Source organism: Crinia signifera, chromosome 2 (assembly GCF_055691185.1).
Source record: "Crinia signifera chromosome 2, ASM5569118v1, whole genome shotgun sequence".
Lineage (NCBI taxonomy): Eukaryota > Metazoa > Chordata > Amphibia > Anura > Myobatrachidae > Crinia > Crinia signifera.
This window is the reverse complement of record NC_139218.1, coordinates 359,057,459-359,081,920: the sequence shown is the minus strand read 5'-3', so window position 1 is coordinate 359,081,920 and position 24,462 is coordinate 359,057,459. Positions and strand designations below refer to the sequence as shown.

The following is a 24,462-nucleotide window of genomic DNA, read 5'->3' as shown; positions in this document are numbered from 1 at the left end:
ACAAGCTTTTTACATCAAGCGTTATTAACCATATTTCACCCTCCAGGACAGGTAAGTCACGTACTGTTTGTAACAATGTGGAAGTGTCCAGAAGATAACGGGGGTGACGGATGATATACGGTTGTAGAATTGCATCAATAAATACTGATGCAAGTTGGGATAAGGAGTGGCGGGCTGCAATGATTGGACGGCCAGGAGGGTCAACCAGGGATTTGTGGATTTTTGGAATGCTGTAAATAACAGGAACCATGGGGAACTTGGGGATCAGGGCATCACAAAGGGATTGATCAATTTGTTTGGCCAGTACCGCAGATAATAACAAGCTTTGTAATTGCTTCTGGTACACAGAAGTGGGATCTCTCGGCAACAGTTGGTACGTTAGCTGGTCTGACAGTTGTAAATCCAGTTCGGCCTTGTATTTGACAAAGTCCATCACGACAAGGGCACCCCCTTTGTCTGCTGGTCGGAAAATTAAATCTTGGTTATCAGCCAACTTTCTCAGGGTTAGGCGTTCAGCTCCTGAAAGGTTGGAGTGCTGAATAGGCTTAGTTGAGAGTTCTTTATCAACTTGAGAGCCAAGAAGACGCATAAAAGTCTTTATAGAAGGGTTTGATGATAGGGGATCGAAGTTAGAGCGGGGCAAGAGTTGACGTAGTTGAGGAGGAATCGTGTCGACAGCCGTGTCGGCACTGGTAGGAATCTTTGAGAAGTATTCCTTGAGTTTCAATTGGCGGTGCAGGACCTGTTGTTCGGATTGCCAGGTAAGAGGGTCCATTCGAACCGAAGGAACAAAGGACAAGCCTTTAGTAAGTAATCGATGTTCATCGCTGGATAATGTATAGGATGAAAGATTAACAACTAGGCTCTTGTCGGTATGGGTGGCTTCTTTCCAGCTGCCCTGCCTCTGCCACTGCCTCCCTCGTCGGGTATAGCGACGCCGCCTTCCATGTGCCTCAGGCGGGTGGTTACGGCTAAAGGGCCAGTCGGTTGCCTTCTCCCTCTGCCACCTCTACCGCGGCCGCGGCGTTGTTCAGGTTCGGCATCACTATTTGAAGAGAAGTTGTCTGAGGATTTGTCAGTGGTAACATACCCTCTGTATCGGTTTTGTCGGAAGAAAGGACGTCGCTCTTTGCGGTTGGTGGTGGTCCACTGGTAGACGGTGTTGCCGTCGTAATCCGCGTCGACTTTTTCCCTTTTCTCCTTTTTGAAGCGAGTCAGTTCACGTCTGTATGCTGTAAGTTGAACTGATAATTTCTCATACCATTTTGTATCAGTGTCCTGATCAAGGGTTGGTTTATGGATAGACTCGAACTGTTCAATTTTAGCTTTCAAGAGATTAGCTTCTTTGGTAGTAAACTCGATAATAAGAAGCATCAAATCAAATGAACACTTGTTAAGCGTTGCAACCCATTTTCTGCAAAACACTGGGTCCTTCCTCCCAAGTGTTGGCGAATTTTTTACCCGTAGACCCCTCGGGATCCTATTGGCGCGGTAATAATCGCTTAGAGTAACGCCATGAAACAGGAGATCAATTTCTCGTTTTTTATGTTTTAGCAGATCACGGTATAAAATATCAGCAGATGGCGGTTCAAAAAGATCAATCGATTCTGGAGCACAAAGTATGGTAGCAGCTTCCCTATCAGAAAAGCTATGCTTATCACCCTCCGGATATACCGGGTGTACATATCCACTTGTTGCTGAATCAACTTGCTCATCCATGCTGTGAATTGCGTGTGCGTACAGACACACAGATAATGAGGAAACACTTGACTTTTTTCTTGCTGCAAGTATCCTCACAGAGCTGCATACATTAAACACAAAGTGTACTAGGCAGTCTATCTAGCACAGATGGAGAATAATTCCATATAATTGTTGTGGGTGCCTTGTCAAGAGATACAATGAACCACCACTGAAATCTCATATGTAGAAAGAGCAGCAGACCACCAAGCCAAAGTGGATGGTAGGGTATCAAATACACCTGTCGGCACATGTCCCCTAAAAAAAAACGCGAAAAACTCATGCCGACCTTGCCATTGTCGACCTAATGCTTGTGTTGACCTTCTAACCCTATCGACCTATGTCATGTGTCGACCTAAGCCATGTCGACCTTTAGTGGTTGACCCAATGCATGTCAACCTTAATAGGGTCCAGGTAATGGTGCTCCCCAGGTTATAGAGATCCTAATATTTGGGCCGATTCGGACCTGCTCGGTGAGCAGCGAATTCGGCACCATCTTTGATGATGGGGGAGTGCACATACGCATAGTCGCTCTTGCGCATGTCCCTAGTGGGGCATTCACAAAATGATGGACAGGCAGGGAGTGGTCACTGGAGTCCGCCGAGCATTTTATGGGCGGGCCCACAAAAACGGTGGGTGTGCCCATGGAAACTCTGGGCGGACACCTGAGAATGGAGGCGTGGCCCGGTCTGATCGAGTACACACCCCCTGCATGCTTGTGAGGGTGTTCGCCGGGGAGGCGGGCGGCCTTTACCTGTTCGCTTACCTGACTGGCCAACATGTCTGAATCAGGCCCACAGTACATGTTTTCCAGGGCACTTGTGAATTTTACAATGTGACAGTTGGTGATACACAGCACACCTGCTGGGTGATCTGGAAAACATGATCTGTGATGGGTCCTGAGGGCTGAGTTTGGGAGCCTCTGGCTTACAGGGTACAGGGGCCTTACTTTAAATAAGGTTCAAACTCCCATATTGGATACCTGGTAATGGATGAAACATGCAGTTGGTGTATAGAGAAATGTCAACAGTGTAGTATATAGATATAAAAGTAGCAAGCACCGCAGATGTCAGGGGATAGTGATGTGTGATAGGGATAGTGATGTGTGATAGGGATAGTGATGTGTGATAGGGATAGTGATGTGTGATAGGGATAGTGATGTGTACATTGTGACCTCAACTAGGAGGAATTCTGCTGGAGTGTCAGCAATGCTATCATGCTCATCCTGCTATTTGTGCAGGAATAAAGTATTCTGTACAGGTCCCATTGCCCACCAGGGGCGCCGACAGCTCTTTGGGGCTCCGGTAATGAGAGGGGGTGTGGCTAATGTGGGAGGTTGTGGCCACTCCCCCTCATGTGAAAATAGTATCAAGTAAGCAATATGCGCTCACATGAAGAAAAAGGTACCCGCCCAGTGGCGTAACTATATATTTTGCGCCCCCCCGCCAATTTTTTTCGGCGCAAACCCCCCCCCCCCACAATTTTTTTCGGCGCGCCCCCACCCCTACCCCTACCCATACCCATACCCATACCTGTCTGCGCTGACTCCGCTGCGCTGCTGCCCGGCCGCATCTGCGTCACTGTCCCGTCACTCGCTCCCGGCGCCGGCTCCTGCTGATAATGAAAAGTGACTCTTAGAAAATGGCTGCCAAAACTGTCTGCAATACGGGGGCAGCCATTTTCTAAGTGTCACTTTTCATTATCAGCAGGAGCCGGCGCCGGGAGCGAGTGACGGGCAGTGACCGCAGATGCGGCCGGGCAGCAGCGCAGCGGGTAACTATAGCTCCGCAGCCCCCCAGGCGCCCATAGTTACTCTGCGCCTCCCCGCCATGGCGGGGGCTGCGGTGGCTTAGTTACGCCAGTGTACCCGCCCCCCTCTCGGCATCACTGACTGATTCGCTATAAACATCTATTCAGGGAACACAAACAGCGGCAGCTGCAGCACCGACCGTGAAATGCAAGGGGTGGGACTAGGGATGCCAATCCCGGGGGATTTTTTCAATCCCGGGAATCGGGATTGAAAAATGCTCGATCCCGGGATTCCCGGGATCCCGGGATTGGCATCCCTAAAAGAAATTTGCCGCTGTACCCCCACATAACTTACTTTTTGGGAGCTGTGGAGGGTGGTAGGCGGCAGTGGTGCGGGAGCAGGCGTCGGGAATGAAGCGGGCGGCTGGGATAGGCTCGCCAGCGATCGAGTTCCGGGTGCTGGTGATGCCACACTGCGGCCTGCGCAGCGTGACCTATGACCGAATCATGCTGCGCAGGCCACAAACCGGGTCGGGAACAGCCGGGCAGCGTCTGAGCGCGTGCTCAGACGCTGCCCAGCATTAGACTGTGCATGCGCAGTCTAATCCCGAAATCCCGGGATTGGATACTCCAATGCCGGGATTGAAATCCCGGACATTTTGGGGCCAAATCCTGGGATCCCGCCAATCCCAATCAAGGGTTGGGATCGTTTGATCTACAGTATGTTAGTCGTCAAGCATTAGGTCAACATGGGGAAAGGTCGACATGGTTCTAGGTCGACATGGGACAAGGTCGACATGGGTTTAGGGCAACAGGTCAACAGGTCGCCACACTATTTTATTATCCCAACAAGCCCTAGTGGATGGTAGGGCATGATATCCTGCCTGTCGGCACATGTCGGCTCAAAAAACAGTGAAAAACCCCATCTCGACCTTTTGACTGTTGACCTAGACACTGTCGACCTAATGATTGTGTCGACCTAATGACCTGTCAGCCTAAACCCACGTCGACCTAGACTAATGTCGACATATCCCCATGTCGACATATCCCCATGTCAACCTAACGGTGTTGACCCAATGCTTGTTGACCAACATACTGTAAACCCAATGACCGTATCCCGTGAAAAAGGGGAAGTAGTTCACATAGCACATTCAATAGGAAACACACATCATTACGCTGTTTACTGCTTATTGCACAAAGGTTAATCACTGGCTAATTGTGAGCAACTAATAAGTCTAGTCTGACAGCTCAGGTTCTTAACCCTCTCACATAAAGCAGACAGGTCTTGCTGAGGATTTCCTCTGATTTATATTATCACCAGGATGGGCTCTTCTCAGAGTCTGTATTAAGCAATGTTAATATTGGAATCATTATTGTTATATTATTAAAATTAATTGATTACAAGGCTTACCATACTATCCCTGTAAAACGGGCTACTTACAGTATGAATTATACAGGTTCTGGGGCTGGTTGACTTCAACTCATCTTTTACTCATCCAGTGAACCCAGAGGCAGATTTTCCACAAGGCAACCTAGGCGCCCACCTAGGGCACAGCAGGGGCCCCATAAAAATTTCCTGGCCATCCAAAACATTCCCAGAGGAGCACTGCGTGACTACAGCATGATGCCATGACGCCGCATGGACCTGCCCTCACGCCAAAGTCCTTTTGATGTTCTTTGATAGGATAAAAGATATTTGTAATGTAAAGCAGGCAGTCAGTGTACTGTAAATGGGACACAGGTGTGAAGCTACTTCCCAAAGTCCTAGAGCCTGGTTCAGATTTGTACACAATGCTGACGTTCATGCAGCTGAGCATGTATCGGTAGACTGTGCCAGGTTCTCTATGCCACCTGCAATCAGCAGCAAAATATATATTGCTATGGATTGTTGGAGGAAGGGGAGCACCAAACCAGTATCTTGCTTAGGGCCCCATGACAACTAAATCTGCCTCTGAGAGAACCGGTGTTATTCATGAGCCTAATAAAGGTTCCAGGTGTCCTAGGCTAATACACATGTAGCTCCCATTGTAATGCTGCTAAACACACGTGTATGGGCACTCGGGAACTCACCAGTCATACTCAGCGGTGCTGAGAGGGGGGGAGCAGGTACTTTTTACCCGGGCCTGGGTCTGCTGGGGGGGGCCCAGGGTCCACTCCCCCTTCCTCGTTGTAGGGAGCCCAGCAGTGGGGAGTGAGATAACAGACTGTCACTGCAGCACAGCCTCTCTCCCCAGCTCAGCACGAGCTGCTGAGTGCCATGCGCTGAGCTGAGGAGAGACACAGCTGTAGCGGCAATCTGTCCTCTCTCTCCCTCTATGTGTGGCGTTCCCATGCCCCCTCCATTTTGCTGGTCCTGGCTGACCTGTCGGCACCCCTGGTCATACTGCCCATGTGCAAGTAATGAAGGTCATACATCTGGCATGTAGGATCTAATGCTTGCGGCATGTGAAGGAGGCTTTGGCTGTAGGCTGCCCGGCTGGTGCTGTAGCACAATGTATGTAAAGCAATGGCTCCATCAGTAAGTTACGTTGGGGGCGATTCAGACCCACTTGGTGCCGAATTCGCTACCCTGGCCGATGTTTGGGGTTTGCACATGCGCAAACCCCTGGAGCAAACACCTTTGGTGAGTTTCACTTTTGCCAGGGCATTCGCTCAATAGTGGGCGGACAGGGGGTGGATGCAGGGGACCACCCAGCGTTTTATGGGTGTGCCCATAGAAACTCTGGGCATACCGCTGTGAACGCAGGCATGTCCAATCCCTGCTTGGGTCGGGCGGCTGACATCACATGACGTCAGCGCCCAATCCCCAATTAGCCACTTAGCTGACATCTGATAAGTACAGTAAGCCTAACTAATGGCCCCTAAGAGTGAGGTGCAGGGAACCTCTTGCTGATTCCCTGACACAACAGTCATCACCATTACAGCAATCCATATGTAACCCTTTATAGAGGACAATTAACCACATTTGTACTAAAGCATCAATGTGATTACCAAGTCTAAATGCTTGTATAGATAATTGCAAACAATTGTTGTTAATGAATATAATTAATTACCCAATGCAATAACACACCTGTAAACTTTAGCCAACCTCCCCCTGGTTACCCCCCCCCCCCCCCCCCCACTTCCTCGCTACCAGGGTGTGAGTTATTACATTCTCTTTTTCAGAAATTCCCTACATGTTTCCACAAGTAGTAATCCTGAAAATGTGCCCTGTTGGGTGCCTGGCTGAGATTGCACTTGGGTACACTCCTGGGGCACAGGCTGAGAAAACACGGGTACACTGCGGGGGCACAGGCTGAGATTGCACTTGGGTACAGTCCGGGGGCACAGGCTTAGATTTCACTTGGGTACAGTCCGGGGGCACAGGCTGAGATTTCACTTGCGTACACTACTGGGGCACGGGCTGAGAATGCACTTGGGTACACTACTGGTAACTGGGGCACGGGCTGAGAATGCACTTGGGTACACTACTGGGGCATGGGCTGAGATTGCACTTGGGTACACTCCTGGGGCATGGGCTGAGATTGCACTTGGGTACACTCCTGGGGCACGGGCTGAGATTGCACTTGGGTACACTCCTGGGGCATGGGCTGAGATTACACTTGGGTACACTGCTGGGGCACGGGCTGAGATTGCACTTGGGTACACTGCTGGGGCACGGGCTGGGATTGCACTTGGTTACACTCCTGGGGCATGGGCTGAGATTGCACTTGGTTACACTCCTGGGGCATGGGCTGAGATTGCACTTGGTTACACTCCTTGGGCAGGGGCTGAGATTGCACTTGGTTACACTCCTTGGGCATGGGCTGAGATTGCACTTGGTTACACTCCTGGGGCATGGGCTGAGATTGCACTTGGTTACACTCCTTGGGCAGGGGCTGAGATTGCACTTGGGTACACTGCTGGGGCACGGGCTGAGATTGCACTTGGTTACACTCCTGGGGCATGGGCTGAGATTGCACTTGGGTACACTCCTGGGGCATGGGCTGAGATTGCACTTGGTTACACTCCTTGGGCAGGGGCTGAGATTGCACTTGGTTACACTCCTTGGCAGGGGCTGAGATTGCACTTGGGTACACTGCTGGGGCACGGGCTGAGATTGCACTTGGTTACACTCCCGGGGCATGGGCTGAGATTGCACTTGGTTACACTCCTTGGGCAGGGGCTGAGATTGCACTTGGTTACACTTCTTGGCAGAGGCTGAGATTGCACTTGGGTACACTCCTTGGGCACTGGCTGAGATTGCACTTGGGTACACTCCTGGGGCACAGCTGAGATTGCACTTGGGTACACTCCTGGGGCACAGCTGAGATTGCACTTGGGTACACTCCTCTGTGGAGGTGGTTGTGGTCAGTACTTCTGAGATACGGAGCCACCCTTCTCCCCTGACAGCATTGCATTGCTGCATCCCCCAGCACATGTTTGTGGCAGTAAACTGAACACATCTGCAGAGAGACGGGACAAATACAAGTCCTGTGTCCGCTCCAGTCATGGAGCGATCATGCAAAATGGGACACAAAAGTTACTCCTATGTCAGAGCATCACATGTAATCAGGGCCGGCAACAGAAATCTTGGGGCCCGGAACACTGATATCTTTGAGGCCCCCCAACACTGAACGTGGATTGTTATTACATTGCATATTGAATGTATTTTTTTATTAATAGAAATAAACAGATAATTAATATTCACAATGCAATATAATAGGGAAGGGCAGATGGGAGGGCATAGCATTGTGCATTGTGTGGTTTGGTGTGTTGTGTCATTAAACTCATTAGTACGGGTAGCCAGACAGGCGATTAGGCAGTCATGCTTACAGACCCTGAGTTCCTCAAAGCTTTGGGGCCCCTCAACTGGTCGGGGCCTGGTACGAGTGTCCCCTTTGACCCCCCCTGTCGCCTGCCCTGCATGTAATGTGGGAAAGAGTTGAATGCAATTTATGTCTGAGTGCATCTGTTTTATTTTACATCTATGCAGAGGGGGCTACAAATGCAATATCAAACCAATTGTGAATATTATACAGTAGGTAGATCACATTCATATCAGGTATACTAAAATGGATTTATATTAAACATGTTTATCAATTCATATATGGGTGGCCCGCCACTGTCATCATTATCACTGTCATCGGTTCACAACTTGAACCAGGGATCCAGTTCGAGAATCTACAAGTCATCCCAATCCAAATAGGCAAAATTGCGTCTGTTTGGTGACCATCATGGGATGCGTTTAAAATTGACCTGCCCTAGTCCAGCAGTGTAGCTAGGTGCCATGGTGCCCAGAGCAAGGGCATGTTTTGCGCATGCTGGGGTTGGGGGGGGCTCAAATTATTTTGACCAGGGGCCCACTCTAGTGCTAAGATGGCCCTGGTCCGCATCCTCCATCTCAGTCCCTTGACATAGGAAGTCATAGGCTGGTAATAAGTCATAGTAGAAGTGAATCTTAAGGTGCCCATAGACGGTCCGTTCCCGGACCGTCCGTTCTGTACTATGAGATGCGCGCTCCCGTGGCATCTCATCGTACGGTACAAAAAGTATGTGCTGCACATACTTTTTGTACTAGGTACACATCGCATCGGATCACAGTGCATGCACAAGGCATGCACTAGGGATGCACTAGGGATGCGATCCGATGCGATGCGTGCTAATTAAGTGCCGAACGGATCCGTTAAACGGACCGTGTATGGGCACCTATAGAGTGATGCACATGAGCACTTAAAAAAGGACAAGTTGCAGAGAAAAAAAAGCACAACCTGCATTTACTGTACTGTACAACCCTGCATGACTTCCTGTGAACTTAAATGAGGCAGGATGTTTCAGTGAGCACACAGCGCCACCTATCTGCATGAAATAGACACTAAATATTCATATACATTCTTAATTATACTGTGAGGTTACACAGTTGTTACCCAGAATGTGTGCCTAGGGACCCCGGGGTGCCACTGGACACTTGCAGGGGTGCATTGGATTGGTGGTAAATGTAATAAACAAAACCAGTGCTAGTGGCCCCCAGTCATAAACTATGGGGTAAATATAAGGGTGACATGGGCATGGTCAATGCTCAAAAGGTCAACATGAGTGTACATGCTTTTTGGGTGACATGGGCACCATATAAGTGTGTCGTGTCCCCTCACATGGTGCACTGCGCTCGCCTATGCTTCGGGCACGATACCTCACTGCGCTCGGCACACTATGCCCACTCCGATAGTAAAGTATGAACTAAGTCGGTCTACAAAAAAAAAAAACATGAATAGCTCATGTCGACCTTTTCAGTGTTGACCATGTCCATGTCGACCTTAAGCTTGTGTCAACCTTCTGTCAGTGCCGACCTATGGTATGTTGACCATTTCCAGGTGTCAACCTAGTCACTGTCAACCATTGGTAGTCAACCTAGTGACTGTCAACCTAGACATTGCCGACCCATGGATCGCATACCCATTAGGTCAACATGATCAAAAGGTCGACATGAAAACGGTGGACATGGAAAAAGGTTGACATGAGTTTTTTCACGTTTTGGGGGTCTCTGTCGACATAGGTGGACATGGACACTGTATAAGCGTACCACTTCTACCCGCTTGGCTCGCCATGCTTTGGTCACAGTGCCTCACTGCACTTGGCACACTATCCTATTCTCCCTCTATGCCCACTGGGTTGGTAAAGAATGAACAAATCAGTTAAATAAAAAATAATCATGAAATACTTATTTCGACTATTTGACCATGTCAACCTTTTCCATGTGACTGTTGACCTAGACACTGTTGACCTAATTACTGCATACCAGTAAATATACCCCTCTGTGTACAAACAGAAGCAAATCCTGTACTTTACATCATAACTGAGGGGTTTATTTGCTAAGATGGGATGTTGTTATGGGTAACCAATTATATTCTATTTATTATTTTCTATAAGGTGCTAATAAAATAAGAACTAGATTCTGATTGGTTGCCCATAGCAATATCCTATCTTTAATAGAACTCCTATCTTAGTAAAAAAAAACTTATGAAACTCTAGGCTGCATAGAGTAAGAGCGACATCTAGTGTTATATGAATGTATTGCGGGAATACATCAATATACTTACATTACGGCATCTAATTCTATGGGGTAGATTCCATTTTCAGCACTGTGAATAGCACTAAGAGGGAGCTCCTGAATAATTTCTATTCAGCGCACTGCTAGGTTAGACTAGTTGATTTCTGATCTGGCCGCTCCTGGGGTGCGACTAGAAATCCGACAGAACTAGGTTTTGTTCCTTAACGTCCAGGGGTTAAAGTGAGGGGGAACGGGGTGGAACTGAGTTCCACCACCTCTAATGACGAGGTGGAACATGTTAAACTCCACATTGGCCCTGCGCAGTAATTCTCACAGAAAAGCCTTCTAGTTTGCAGGGGGATGCCAAAAACCCTACCACTGGCCCTGTCTCTGCCTCATGGGCGGATGGAGGGGGGGCAATTAGGTGGCTTTGAGAAATTAGTTCCCCCACCTCTGCATGACCACTTTATGCCCTGCTTACGTCATATAACAGCACACTTATTGCCGAGCTCCTGGAGCTCCCACCTGGCACTATTACAGCACTGTGAAATGACTCGACCCCTATGTGTAGTATTCTGAGTGCACTTACTTACTATACCTTTTATTCACTTAAAATGTTTCTTTACTGATGGGTAAAATTAATTATATCTTTGTCATGCCATCAGTCATAGCATTTGCAGCGTAAGGTAAGACTGTGTTGAAGCAATCACCATGGAAACCACAATGGACCCCCATGATTCTATGATAATTGCCTCACTTGGCCTAGTCCCTAGCTCCTTCCTGCTTTGTTTTTGCTTTAACCATAGGCGTATCTATAATGGGTGCAAGGTGTCCAATGTTAAGGGCCCCTGATCGATGGGGGCTTATACCACACTCCCTGCACCCATATAATTTATACTTAACCCTTCAGAGTCCCGGAGCAGCACTGCAGACATTAATCATTGGGAACATGGCTGCTGCCAATCTCCCACTGATTTACGCATGCATAATAGAGATGTCCCCAGGGAACATAGGGCATAATTCAGGTTGGCTCGCAAAAGAAAAATCTCTCTCTAATGGGCAAAACCATGTGCACTGCAGGTGGGGCAGATGTAACATGTGCAGAGAGAGTTACATTTGGGTGGGGTGTGTTCAAGCCAGGCTTGCCTACCCTCCCGGAATTGGCAGGAGGTTCCCGAAAATCGAGTGCCCCTCCCACCCCCCCGGGAAGGTGGGCAATCCCCCCGCATTGCCCACACAGCCACCGCACCCCCCTTTCATGCTCTAAAATTGGTATAATACCCGTTTTTCGCGGATTCGCTGCAAGGGGTGGGGCTAAAATGACGCGAATTGCGTCATTTTGCATAATTTTAGCCCCTCCCCCAATTCACGGACCCGCAAATTGCTTTCTTTGACTACTTTGGGGGCAGGGGCTTAGTGACGTCAGCCTCTCCCCGCCAGCCCCGGACGTACCATTATCGGGTCTCCTCTCTTCTCCTCTTTTCTGTTGTCCTCTCCGGGACAACAGAAAAGTCGGCAAGTATGGTTTAAGCTGAAAACTAAATTGCAGTGTAAAGATAAAGCAGCCAGTTTTTACTCTGCACAGAAACAAAATAACATCCAAATGTAACTCTTTCTGCACGTTACATCTGCCCCACCTGCAGTGCAGCATGGTTTTGTCCATTAAAGAAGGAGTTTGCTTTTGAAAAGCAACCTGAATCACCCCCATAGAGAATTAACTACTTTGGTGCCCGGAAATATTTCAGGCTGAGCTGCGATGCCGGAGCGGGCACTCCCAGAAAATGTCCAGGGCATGCCACTGATAAGTAGTTATGTGCCAGTGGTGCCTCCAGCTGTGCACCATTGGTGCACCACCATCTGGGAGCACACACACACCTCCCTGCATTGTTCCGCCTCCCTTGTCTCTCACCTCCTCAGCAATCGTCACCACCCCAGCGATCGTACGCCGCTGCCTCCCCTCCCCCGCAGCCATTCACACTCGGGGAAGTCCGTTAGCGCTCGGGAGTTCAGGCGCCCGAACACATAAATGCCGAATGCATCCGAACCACTCCTAACCTCCCCAAGCCCAAGGCAGCAGCAGCCCCAGGGGAGCAGGGGCTGCTGCAGAACAGAAGCTGGCAGCTCATTCAGTGGTGAGTATTTCTGGGGCAGAACAATCCTCTCCCAGGAAAACCCATTACTCAAGGGGTTAAACCTGAGCTTTTTTGCCAGAGGGGAGGTGGCCCAGCAAAGAAGGAGGCCCACATTGTCCTACATTACTGCTGATATGTTCTTATGGACAGGTGAATCATTCTTTGAATAAAAATAATGCTTTAACTTAGGTCCCGATTCAGGTTAAACTGCAGGGCTGCAAATTCAGTAGGCTGTGCGCGTGCACGAGCCATTCATGCAAAAGGAGGTGATTGACACCTTGCAGGCGTTTGGGGGTGGTAATGCAGTGTTTTCCGGGAGTGTCCTGAAAACAGTCGTTCCCTGGCCGTTGGGAGGGAGGGCTACTGATGTCATCAACGGCCTCCTTCTCCCCACGGCCATCACAGCACTGAGCGCTGCGAGCAGGGTGTAAATCAGTCAATGGTGAGTTATTTTCCCCCGTGTGCATGGCTGCGACTGCGTTCACAGCCGTGCACAGGGGCAGGGGGCCTGCGGTTGGTGAGGATCTTACCTGACCAGGCCTGAATTACCCCCTTATTACAGAGATTAGGGTGATGTGTGGGCCATTTGAAGTCTGCCCCATTCAACCGCTGCAGTGTATCAGGTTCGGGTGTGGTATATGGTCCCGACAGTCGGGGTCCCGACAGTCATTAGCCCGACGTCGGGATCCCGGACTCAGACAGCGGGGCAAGCACGACAAAGCCCTTTGGGGGCTCGCTACGCTCGCCACCTATTCTATTCTCCCTCTATGGGGGTCGTGGACCCCGAGTGTCGGGGTTTTGACAGTCGCGGGGTAATGACTGTCGGGATCTCAACTGTCCGGAAACTGTCCAGCACCCATCAGGTTCAACCTGACAGGTTGGCTATCACTCCTGTAAGTACACAACATTCACCCCATAGCTCCTACAATATTTCTGCACTTGTGCATGTGCTGGGTGCGTGCACACACGGCGAACAAACTGTTCGCTAATGGGCAACGGACTGGCCCATTAGCCTATGGGAACGCCCAGCATTTCATGCCCATTCCCATGAGAACACTGGGCGTTCTCATGGGAATGCAGCCGTGACAGACATGCGTTGGACGGGCGGCTGACATCACCGGCTGTAAGCTGCCCGTCCACTTACCACCGAGCGTACACGCATATGTAAGGTTGCACGCATATGTAAGGTTGCAACCTTACACATGCGTGCACCTTCCACATTTTTCGATGGTCGGCGACTATCGAAAGATGTGGGAGTGTCCCAGGGGCATGCGAATGGATTTTTATGCAAAACATCCATTCGCAGCCAGTGCAAACGTACGCATCTTGCGAATGGTGGGCTGGCGTACCACACACCATTCGCAAGGTGGGATCTGGTTCACTCATAAAGGATGTGAATTCACATCTGAGCGAACCAATCAGAATAACCCCCTAAGATTGTCTGCAGCAGATTGGAAATATCCAGTGCAGACCTGCAGCACAACAGTCCCTGTATATTTTTATGCAGCAATATCTGGAAAGCAAAACTTTCCGGAGCGTCAGCCAGGCATTACCATTTAGAAATGGTTTTGAGTTTAGAAACAATGTTTTTTCTTCTTTAAACAAAAGTTCCCTAAGACAAAAATCCTTTAACTATGACAATGACATTTTTTTTCCCACCGACCATAAAGGATGAACACAAAAAAGGCAAAAGCTGACATGATCTTACCAGACAGAGGCAAAGAGTCAATAAACTCACAAACACGGACTTCCATCTCGTTGACACTTGAAAATGGCCGTCTGGACCATATTGCTGCTGTTATAAGCAGACATTTCTCAACGATGTTTCCAAAAATATCCTGGAATTGCTCATAATTCATGGAGTTTATTGTCTGTACATCCATTTTGCTGACGGCAGCCAGAGGGACTAAAGACATGTGACTGCTAAACCTCCAGCCAAGTGTAGTCAGGTTTAAATGTTAAGCTAATATTTATTATTAACTGCTCACTCATCCCTGAGGTCACTGACTTTTCCAGAAATTCCAGCACACATCATTGCAGACAACATATAATTATTTCCCAACAACTCAGGCATTTCCAGAATTTCCACCATACTTTCCCATCACGAGGTGGGGGGAGGTGGGTGCGGGCCACACCCAAGTGTTAAGGTGCCCATACACTAGGACATGCCTGGCCAACCTGTTGCTCTCCAGATGTTGTGAAACTACACATCCCAGCATGCTTTGCCACAGTTTTAGCATTCCATAAGAGCAAAACTGTGGCAGTGCATGCTGGGAAATGTAGTTTCACAACATCTGGAGAGCCACAGGTTGGCCAGGCCTGCACTAGGACAATTAACATTCAAACACATGTGATTGACATCGGGGGGTCATTCTGGTTGGCTCATAAAGTGAGCCTTGTATCGTCGCCCATTGAGCATGCAAACGCCCGCCGCCCAGTGAAGATACCAGACGAACTGTGAATCGATGTTTAGCATAAATATAATTTTGCCGACTTGTGTGCGGGCCTGAAGTCATTCGATGGCCACCGACCCTCGAATGATTTCTGCAGTGCTTCCAAATCTAAGTCAGTCTCTGATTACTTAGATCTGGGGCTATCTGCTCCGAGAACTGCACGGGAAGCTGACCTCCGGTAACATCAGCCATCCGCCCCCGGAAGGCAGGGGCCCACCCCCGTTCGGATGGAGACACCCATAGGTTTCCTGGGCACACCCAGCATTTCTGTGGGTATGCCCAGGAAACTCAGGGTGTTCATATGAGAAACGCCGCCTGCCTGCCTCCTACATGCCCCCCTTTGCGAGCACCGCAGAGACTATGCAAGTCTTTGAAGGTGCCCGTATAAAAGCACATGCATAGAGCTTCAACATTGAACTCCCAGTCTGAATGCATGGGGACGTTCATAAATCAGAATTAGGGCCCAGGTCCGATGCGATGCGGGGTCCTGCGGTTGCAGTAGAGATATGTTGGAAAGCAGCCAAACGCATGCGATTCTGCCGGGCGGGTCAAAAAAAACCATTGAATCTGGTTAGGGCTATTAATATTTTCAAGATAAAATTTCTGTATTTTAAGTTGTTCACAAATCATATTTATTTATTCATTTATTTATTAACAGTTTTTTATATAGCTCAGCAAACTCCATTGCACTTGGAAACAACAGTGATAAAACAAACTGGGTAGTTACAGATTGTCCTAGAGGTAAGAGGGCCCTGCTTGCAAGTTTACAATCTATAGGGGCTTAGGCATTGATACACAGGATAGGTGTTCATACCGGAAATTTGGGGGTGTGGCCTAATGGAAGGGGCATGGCCTATACCCGCAGCTTCCCACATGAGGCCACGCCCCTTGTCCCGCCACTGTGGGGGCATGCCCAGCAGCTACGGTAGCTGCCGGCTATGCCCCCAGCCCCCCTCAGGCTGCAGGAATAGACACTGTGCGCATGCGCACAGCGTCTATTCAGGGTGACAGGGGGGGGGACCAACTGCTCCCCCTGCTGCGGGACACTGCTGGGAACGTCCCCCCCAAAAAAGGACGTTCCCACGATAAGCGGGACAGTTTGGAGGTATGGGTGTTATCTACAGTATAAGGTCCACCCGATAACAAAGGCTCATGGTGGGCTGTTTGATATGGTCACCCAGAAATGAAGACTGCAGAGGTGTTTTAAGAGAGGAGGCTGTCCGTGAGCAGTAGAGTTTGAGCACTAGAGCACTCAGACCATACTGTCGGCCATTTTTCTGGTGATTTTCGTTGTGCAGCATTGTCCAGTCTTGTGGAGTCTGAACACTAGAATTCGCAGACTCCACTGCGCATATGTAGATCACTGGAAAAATTCCAGTCGTGCCGCTGGACTCCGGAGAATAATTATTTGAAAAATGGGTGCAATGTGCACAGTGTGGGCCTCCCTGAGACTCAGGGGCACCTGTGCACTGCGCACACTGCACCCATTGTAGATACGCTACTGGGAGGATGGAAAAGTGAAGGAAGAGAACATTACAGTGGGGATGTAGGGAAGGTTTATGAAGGCTATGTGGTTTGTTCAGTGCTGTACACTCACTAGCAGTGGTGGTCAATAGGGCACCCAATCATACGTGCCACTGCCGCAGGCTTTGCTCATGCATTTCTGAGTTTAGAAACCCTCATGCAGTATTACAAAAATGGCCACTAGTTGTGGAGGAGAGCTGCAGCGCATGCAGCTCCTCCTCCCATGTGCCTCTGAGGAGTCAGTCACTGAGCGGTAGTCACCACCCTCCTACTGCCAGCCCCACCACAGACTGAAAAAAAAGACACAACAAAAGACTGAGCACAGGCCCCAGAGCTAGATGCACTTTTTAAAAGTAAGTAATCTAGGGGCCCATTTATCATTCAATATTTGCAGCTAAATCCTCCAAAACACCCATTTTTGGGGGTTAGCCACAAATATTAAGTATCGCCCCAATGTATGTAGGAGAAACTGCAGCAGCAATCAATGATCCCTGCTGCGGTCCCTCCTGCACCGCCACCGGCCACCTCCCTTACAAGTTTCTATGTGGGATGCAAAGCTGCCCGAGGTATCAACATTGGGCAGCAGCACATCCCCAGGCTACCACCATTCTGAGATGGCGGTAGCCCATTGTAGCCTATGAGATCAATGGGGTTGTGGGGGATCAGCACTAACTGCGCATGCACAGACCACACTGTTGGGACACCTGCTCCATTTTCCACCCTCCAGTGGCCGGCACCACTTTAGGCAAATGCCTAAAGCTGCCTACTGGTGGCACCGTCCCTGCCCACACACAAGGGTTGCCGGATGACACTCCGACAGGGGGGGGATCCCGACAGGCAGTATCCCGATGTCGGAATCCAGACTGCCGGTGCTCCGACAGGGGGGATCCCGACTCACAGGGGCTATTCTCCCTTGTGGGAGTCCACGACCCCCATAGAGGGAGAATATAACCTGTGGCAAGTGTAGAGAGCCACCGAACTAGCAGCGTGAGCGCAGCGACCCTGCAAGGGGCTTCTTTGCGCACGCCCCCCTGTCGGGATTACGTCCGGGATACTGACTGTCAAGACAACTATTGACCTCAACATACTAATAACATTGCAACCACCAATGAATACTAAGCCATCTTACTTAATTAGCTTAATTGACACAGACACAATAACGGCTTAACGGTCCCAGCTTTTTATTCAATTCTATTAATCTACAAGGAAAGAGGCGGCCAGGAGACGCTGCAAACTTCATTCTAGCTTTGTCTCTTGAGCCATGCCCTGGGGATGACTGAACCGGCATGGGGTGGCGGACATGGGTTGCTCCCATGGGAACGCCCAGCATATCATGGGTGTTCCCATAAAATTGCTGGACGTTCTCATGGAGAACCCTGTGGAGAACCCGGTGACACGGGTGTAGGGGGCGTGCAGCTGACATCATCGGATGTCAACTGCCCGCCCTCTTCCCTTACAGGGGCGCCGCTGATCTAAAGGTGCCCATACACTGCCTGCGACGTCTCGCAGCAGTGTAAGGACACCCGATCAGGGGCGTAACTAACTATTTAGCGCCCCCCCGCCGCACCTAACCTGCCCCCCTTCTTACCCGCGGTCTGTGTCTCGCCCGGCTCTCTGTCAGGACCTTCCTGACGTCACGGTCCCGGCCGGCTCCTGCTGCTACAATGAAAACGGACTCTTAGAAAATGGCTGCCCCCATACTGCAGACAGAAAACTGCCATTTTCTAATTGTCAGTTTTCATTGCAGCAGGAGCCGGCCGGGACCGTGACGTCAGGAAGGTCCCGACAGAGAGCCGGGCGAGACGCAGACTGCGGGTAACTATAGCCCCGCAGCCCCCCCCCCGGCGGCGCCCCCAATTTCTCTGCGCCCCCCCGCCACCGCGGGGGCTGCGGATCTATAGTTACGCCTCTACACCCAATGGACTGCAAGCCGCCGGGACCTTCCGGCGGCAGGGACACATGCGATCCGTTGTGATGGATCGCATGCGTCCCTGCTTAGCGCCCGTCCCAGAACGGTTGGTCGGACGGCCAGCCGGTCCGACCACCTAGTCGGGTCCGATGCACACGGGACCGCGTATCGGACCCGACTACATGTCAGGGAGAGGCAATTTGGTCCGATTTAACGGGCCGATTGGTCGCAATCGGCCGAAATCGGACCAAATCGCCTTGATGCCCAGCTATGCCCAGCTTTAGTCAACAGAGGCAGACTTGAGAAATCATTTGATGGTTGGGACCATCGAATGATTTCTGCCCCGCACTCAAGCTGTGAATGGATGTTTATGCAAAATATCCATTCGCATGCGTGCGGGTGAAGTCTGCGGGCGGTGTTTAGATGAGCCGCAGAGCTGCGAATGACCTCCTAAGGCACCTTAGTAATATCTTTATGGAGGCGGTAATGCATTTAGAATAAAATGTAATTTATAATTGTAAACTTTATTTTATTTTTACCATTCAATGTATCTAGCAAAAAGCAAATACTCAAAATAGTTAAAATTTACAGTTATTGATAAAAAAAAAATATGACATATTTCTTTCTTATTAACTCATGAATCTCAGGAGAAATACAAATGTTTAAAAGTTGTTACCGTAAATATTGATAGTACGATACAATCACTTACATTTAGCTGACACACATATGCTACAATATAGGACCACGTATTGGTCATTTTCTGTCACTTTGGACCAGATGTACTAAGCTTGAAAAGTGATAAAATTAGAGATGAGCTGGTTCGCACCCCCGAGATCCGGCAGATCCGAATATTGGGATCCGGGTCAGGATCCGAGGCGGCTCAGGAGTTCCCGCCTCAATTCCAGACCGAAAACGAGGCAAAACGTCATCATCGCGCTGTTGGATTCTCGCGGGATCTGGATCTTATAAAAAAGATGCACGCGCGCCCCGCCATCTTCACTCCAATCTTGGAGAGGGAAGAGGGTGGTTGGGAAGCTCCGTGTGCCCTGTGCTGTGCTCCGTGCCATGTGCTCCGTGCTGTGCTCCGTGACCTGCCCTGTGCCCTCACTGCCCTGTGCTCCGTGCACTGTGTTGTAGACTTGTATTGAGTCAGTGACTGTTTATAGGCCTGAGCCCTGTAGTGTGATTTAACTAACTAGGTGCTGCAGTGCTCACATGCAGGGGCTGCAGTGTCCACTGACCAGGGGCTGTCCTGTGGCCCGTGCCCTGATTTATTTAGCCCTAAGCCCAGTGTTGTGATTTATTTAGCCCTGAGCCCTGTGTTGTGTGATTTAACTAACTCCATACCTCCCAACTTGTGAACGGAAGAAATAGGGACACTCGCGCAAGCGTCTGAAAAGGGGGCGGGGTATATGCAAATGAGGGCGCGGCTTATGCTAATTAGCCGCGACCTCATTTTCATACGAGAATAGACGCTGTGCGCATGCGTCTATTCTATTAGATTGGGGGGTCTCCCAACTGCCACCCCCCGCAGTGGGACAATGCCTGCCGCGGGTGGGACAGCGGGACAGGACCCGAATATCGGGACTGTCCCGCTGTAATCGTGACAGTTGGGAGGTATGTAACTCAGTGCTGCATTGCTCACACGCAGGGGCTGCAGTGCTGCTGAGTAGTACACTGTGTACAGGGGTTGCAGTAATACAAGGGGCTGTGTCCAGTGTGACGGCCTATATCCATTGTCCAGTGTCACAAGATATATCCTGTGTCCAGTGTGACGACATATATCCTGTGTCCAGTGTGACAACATATATCCTGTGTCCAGTGTGACAACATATATCCTGTGTCCAGTGTGACGACATATATCCTGTGTCCAGTGTGAGGACATATATCCAGTGTCCAGTGTGACATATATCCATTGTCCAGTGTGACGACATATATCCTGTGTCCAGTGTGACGACATATATCCAGTGTCCAGTGTGACAGATATATCCATTGTCCAGTGTGACGACATATATCCTGTGTCCAGTGTGACGACATATATCCAGTGTCCAGTGTGACATCTAACCATTGTGTGATGGCATATATCCAGTGTGACATATATCCATTGTCCAGTGTGACGACATATATCCTGTGTCCAGCGTGACATATATCCATTGTCCAGTGTGACGACATATATCCTGTGTCCAGTGTGACATGTAACCATTGTGTGACAGCATATATCCTGTGTCCAGCGTGACATATATCCATTGTCAAGTGTGACGACATATATCCAGTGTCCAGTGTGACATATATCCATTGTCCAGTGTGATTACATATATCCAGTGTCCAGTGTGACAGGGGCTGTGTCCAGTGTACAGGGGCTGTGGCCAGTGTACAGGGGCTGTGGCCAGAGTACAGGGGCTGTGTACAGGGGTTGTGTCCAGTGTACAGGGGTTGTGTCCAGTATACAGGAGCTGTGTACAGGAGCTGTGTCCAGTGTCCAGGGGCTGTGTCCAGGGGCAGTGTCCAGTGTGACGGCTGTGTCCAGTGTACAGGAGCTGTGTCCCGGGGCGGTTTCCAGAGGCTGTGTCCATTGTCCAGGGGCTGTGTCCAGGGGCTGTGTCCAGGGTAACGGGCTGTGTCCATTGTCCAGGGGCTGTGTCCAGGGTGATGGGCTGTGTCCAGTGTACAGGAGCTGTGTGCAGAGGCTGTGTCCATTGTCCAGGGGCTGTGTCCAGTGTCCAGGGGCAGTGTCCAGGGGCTGTGTCCAGGGGCAGTGTCCAGTGTCCAAGGGGCTGTGTCCAGTGTGACAGGCTGTGTCCAGTGTAAAGTAAGAAAAATAAATCTCTTATATATTTAGCCAGATCTGTCACTCAACCCCTGTGGAGAACGTTCCTGTGTAGAACAGTTTCACTTTCATGTGTCTGACGTTCCACCCCCTTGACATCACCTCCCCCCGCCCAGCCAGGGCTACAGTACACGCCCACCATCCACCATTACTCCACAGCCACCATCCACCATTACTCCTGCACATCCCTACCCTTTGCCAGGACCCCCGCGACCCCCCTCCCGCGATTTGTGGGACCCCCCGCGACCCCCCCTCCCGCGATTTGTGGGACCCCCCGCGACCCCCCCCCTCCCGCGATTTGGGGGACCCCCCCGCGACCCCCCCTCCCGCGATTCGCGGGACCCCCGCGACCCCCCCCCTCCCGCGAATCGCGGGACCCCCGCGACCCCCCCCTCCCGCGATTTGCGGAACCCCCGTGACCCCCCCTCCCGCCATTCGCAGGACCCCGCACCCCCCCTCCCGCGATTCGCGGGACCCCCGCTTTCCACCCTCCTGCAAGTCGCGGGACCCCCACGACCCCCCCTCCCGTGATTCGCGGTACCCCCGCGAACCCCCCCCTCCCGCGATTCGCGGGACCCCCGCGACCCCCCTCCCGCGATTCGCGGGACCCCCGCGACCACGCCGGTATCCGGACTATTGTTAGACAGCACTTACATCGACAGCCATTACATCGACACCATTAGTTCGACACCTCAATAGGTCGACATGGTTTTAGGTCGACATGTCATTATGTCGACAGCTCATTAGGTCGACAGCTCATTAGGTCAACAGCTCATTAGGTCGACAGCTCATTAGGTCGACATGTTTTTAGGTCGACACTGCCATTAGGTCGACAGTGTCTATGTCGACAGTCAAAAGGTCGACATGGGTTTTTTCACTGTTTATTGAGCCAACATGTGCCGACAGGGGGTATTTCATGCCCTACTATCCACTAGGGCGTGGTGGGAGAATAAAATAGTGTGCCCGAAGCATAGCGAGCGGCTGCGGTACACTTCAAACTGTGTCCATGTCGACTGTGTCGACATTTCGGCCAAAAAACAGTGAAAAAACCCATGTCGACCTTTTGACTGTCGACATAGACTCTGTCGACCTAATGGCAGTGTCGACCTAAAAACATGTCGACCTAATGAGCTGTCGACCTAATGAGCTGTCGACATAATGACATGTCGACCTAATGGTATGTCGACCTAAAACCATGTCGACCTATTGAGCTGTCGAACTAATGGTGTCGATGTAATGGCTGTCGATGTAAGCGCTGTCTAATATCCGTCCCAGACCCGACCACCCCCTCCCACGATTCGCTGGACCTCCGCGACCACCCCCTCCCGCGAAACGCGGGACCCCCGCGACCCTCCCGCAAATCGCGGGACCCCAGCGACCCCTCCCTCCCGCGAGCCCCCTCCCGCGATTTGCAGGACCCCTGCATCCTCCCCTCCCGCGATTCGCGGGACCCCTGCGACCCCCCCTCCCGGCATTAAAAGGGCCCCCCGCGACCCCCCTCCCGCGATTCACGGCACCCCCCCCCCTACTGTGATTTGCGACCCCCCTCCCGCAATTCGCGCCGCCCCCTCCCGCGATTCACGGAACCCCCCGTAGCGCCCCCCTCCCGCGATTTGCGGGCCCCCTCGGCACTTCTCGCGATTTGCGACCGCCACCTAATTCACACATTCGGGGACCCCACCTCCCGCGATTCATGCCCCCCTCACGCAATTCACGGCACCCCCCACACCCCCCTTCCTGCGATTCGCAACCCCTCACGACCCCCCCTCCCGCGATTCACGAAACCCCCCGTAGCGCCCCCCTCCCGCGATTTGCGGGCGCCCTCGGCACCTCTCGCGATTTGCGACCGCCCCGTAATTCACACATTCGGGGACCCCCCCTCCCGCGATTCATGCCCCCCTCACGCAATTCACGGCACCCCCCATACCCCCCTTCCTGCGATTCGGAACCCCCCACGACCCCCCCTCCCGCGATTCATGCCCCCTCCCGCGATTCACGGACCCCCGCACCACCCCCCTGCGCCCACCCTCCCTTGAATCACGCCCCCCTCATGCAATTCACGGCAACCCCCCACACCCCCCCTCCTGCGATTCGCAGCCCCCCCACGACCCCCGCCTCCTGCGATTCATGACCCCTCCCGTGATTCACGGACCCCCGCACCACCCCCCCTTGACTCACGGCACCCCACGCGCCCCTCCCGCAATTCACGGACCTCCGCAACCCCCCCTCCCGCAATTCACTAACCCCGACAACCCCCCTCCCGCAATTTGCGGACCCCCCTTCCCACGATTCAAGCCCCCCCGCGCCCCCGCCCACGATTTGCGGACCCCCGCCCCCTCCCGCTAACCGCGGATCCCCACACACCACCCCCCCTCCCGCAATTTGCAGACCCCCCAGACCCCCTTCCGGCAATTCCACCCCCCAGCGGACCACCGCGGCCCCCGCTCCCGCATTTCACGTACCCCCGTGACAATGGAGGATCCTGTACCACCACAAGCAGGTACCGCCCCTAGGTGGGAAATCCGGCCCTGGCTGCCGCACTGCAGGTTTCCCCACTGCCCTCTGCACCAGCGCCACAACTTTTATCAATGTCTTGCCCACATACCACTATTATACAGCCTCCTGCTCTCATGCACGCTCACTCCCTCCCAGTGGGAGGAGACGCTCACCCACTGCCGGGAGCTGCATACTGTCCCCCACCCTCCTCCAGTTCTAGGGATGCCCATCGACCATCAATGATTTTCAAATAATCGATGGTTTATGGCCGATGTTGAATACTTTTGCCATCAATGTGGGAGGACACTGCCCTGCCTCCTGTTCTCCTGCCCCGTAACTTCCGCCAGTGGAGACCCGCTCACCCTGTGTTGCCCACATTCCCCTATCATGCTTTACCGCCCAGCCTCCTGCTCTCATGCACCCTAACTCCCACCCAGTCGGAGGAGACACTGACTCCTGTATTTCTGTGCTGCCACGCTGGACCCTCACCCACTGGCAGAAGCTGCACAGTGTCCACCACCCTCTTTAGTCCCCCGTATGCCCACACACCCCTATCACTACCCAGCTTCCTGCTCTCCTGAACCGTAACTTCCACCACTGGGTAATCG

At 51.6% G+C, this 24,462-nt stretch overlaps 1 protein-coding gene across 1 annotated transcript in view; it reads right to left on the bottom strand.

Annotated features, from left to right (window-relative positions):
* The window catches only part of URAD (ureidoimidazoline (2-oxo-4-hydroxy-4-carboxy-5-) decarboxylase), a 28,755-nt gene extending 14,182 nt beyond the window's left edge, over positions 1-14,573 (bottom strand). The window contains exon 1 of the mRNA XM_083169862.1: positions 14,354-14,573. Coding sequence (XP_083025988.1) covers positions 14,354-14,561 — 208 coding nt within the window. The 5' untranslated portion in view covers positions 14,562-14,573. The remainder of the gene's footprint in view (positions 1-14,353) is intronic.
* Positions 14,574-24,462: the final 9,889 nt, after the last annotated feature.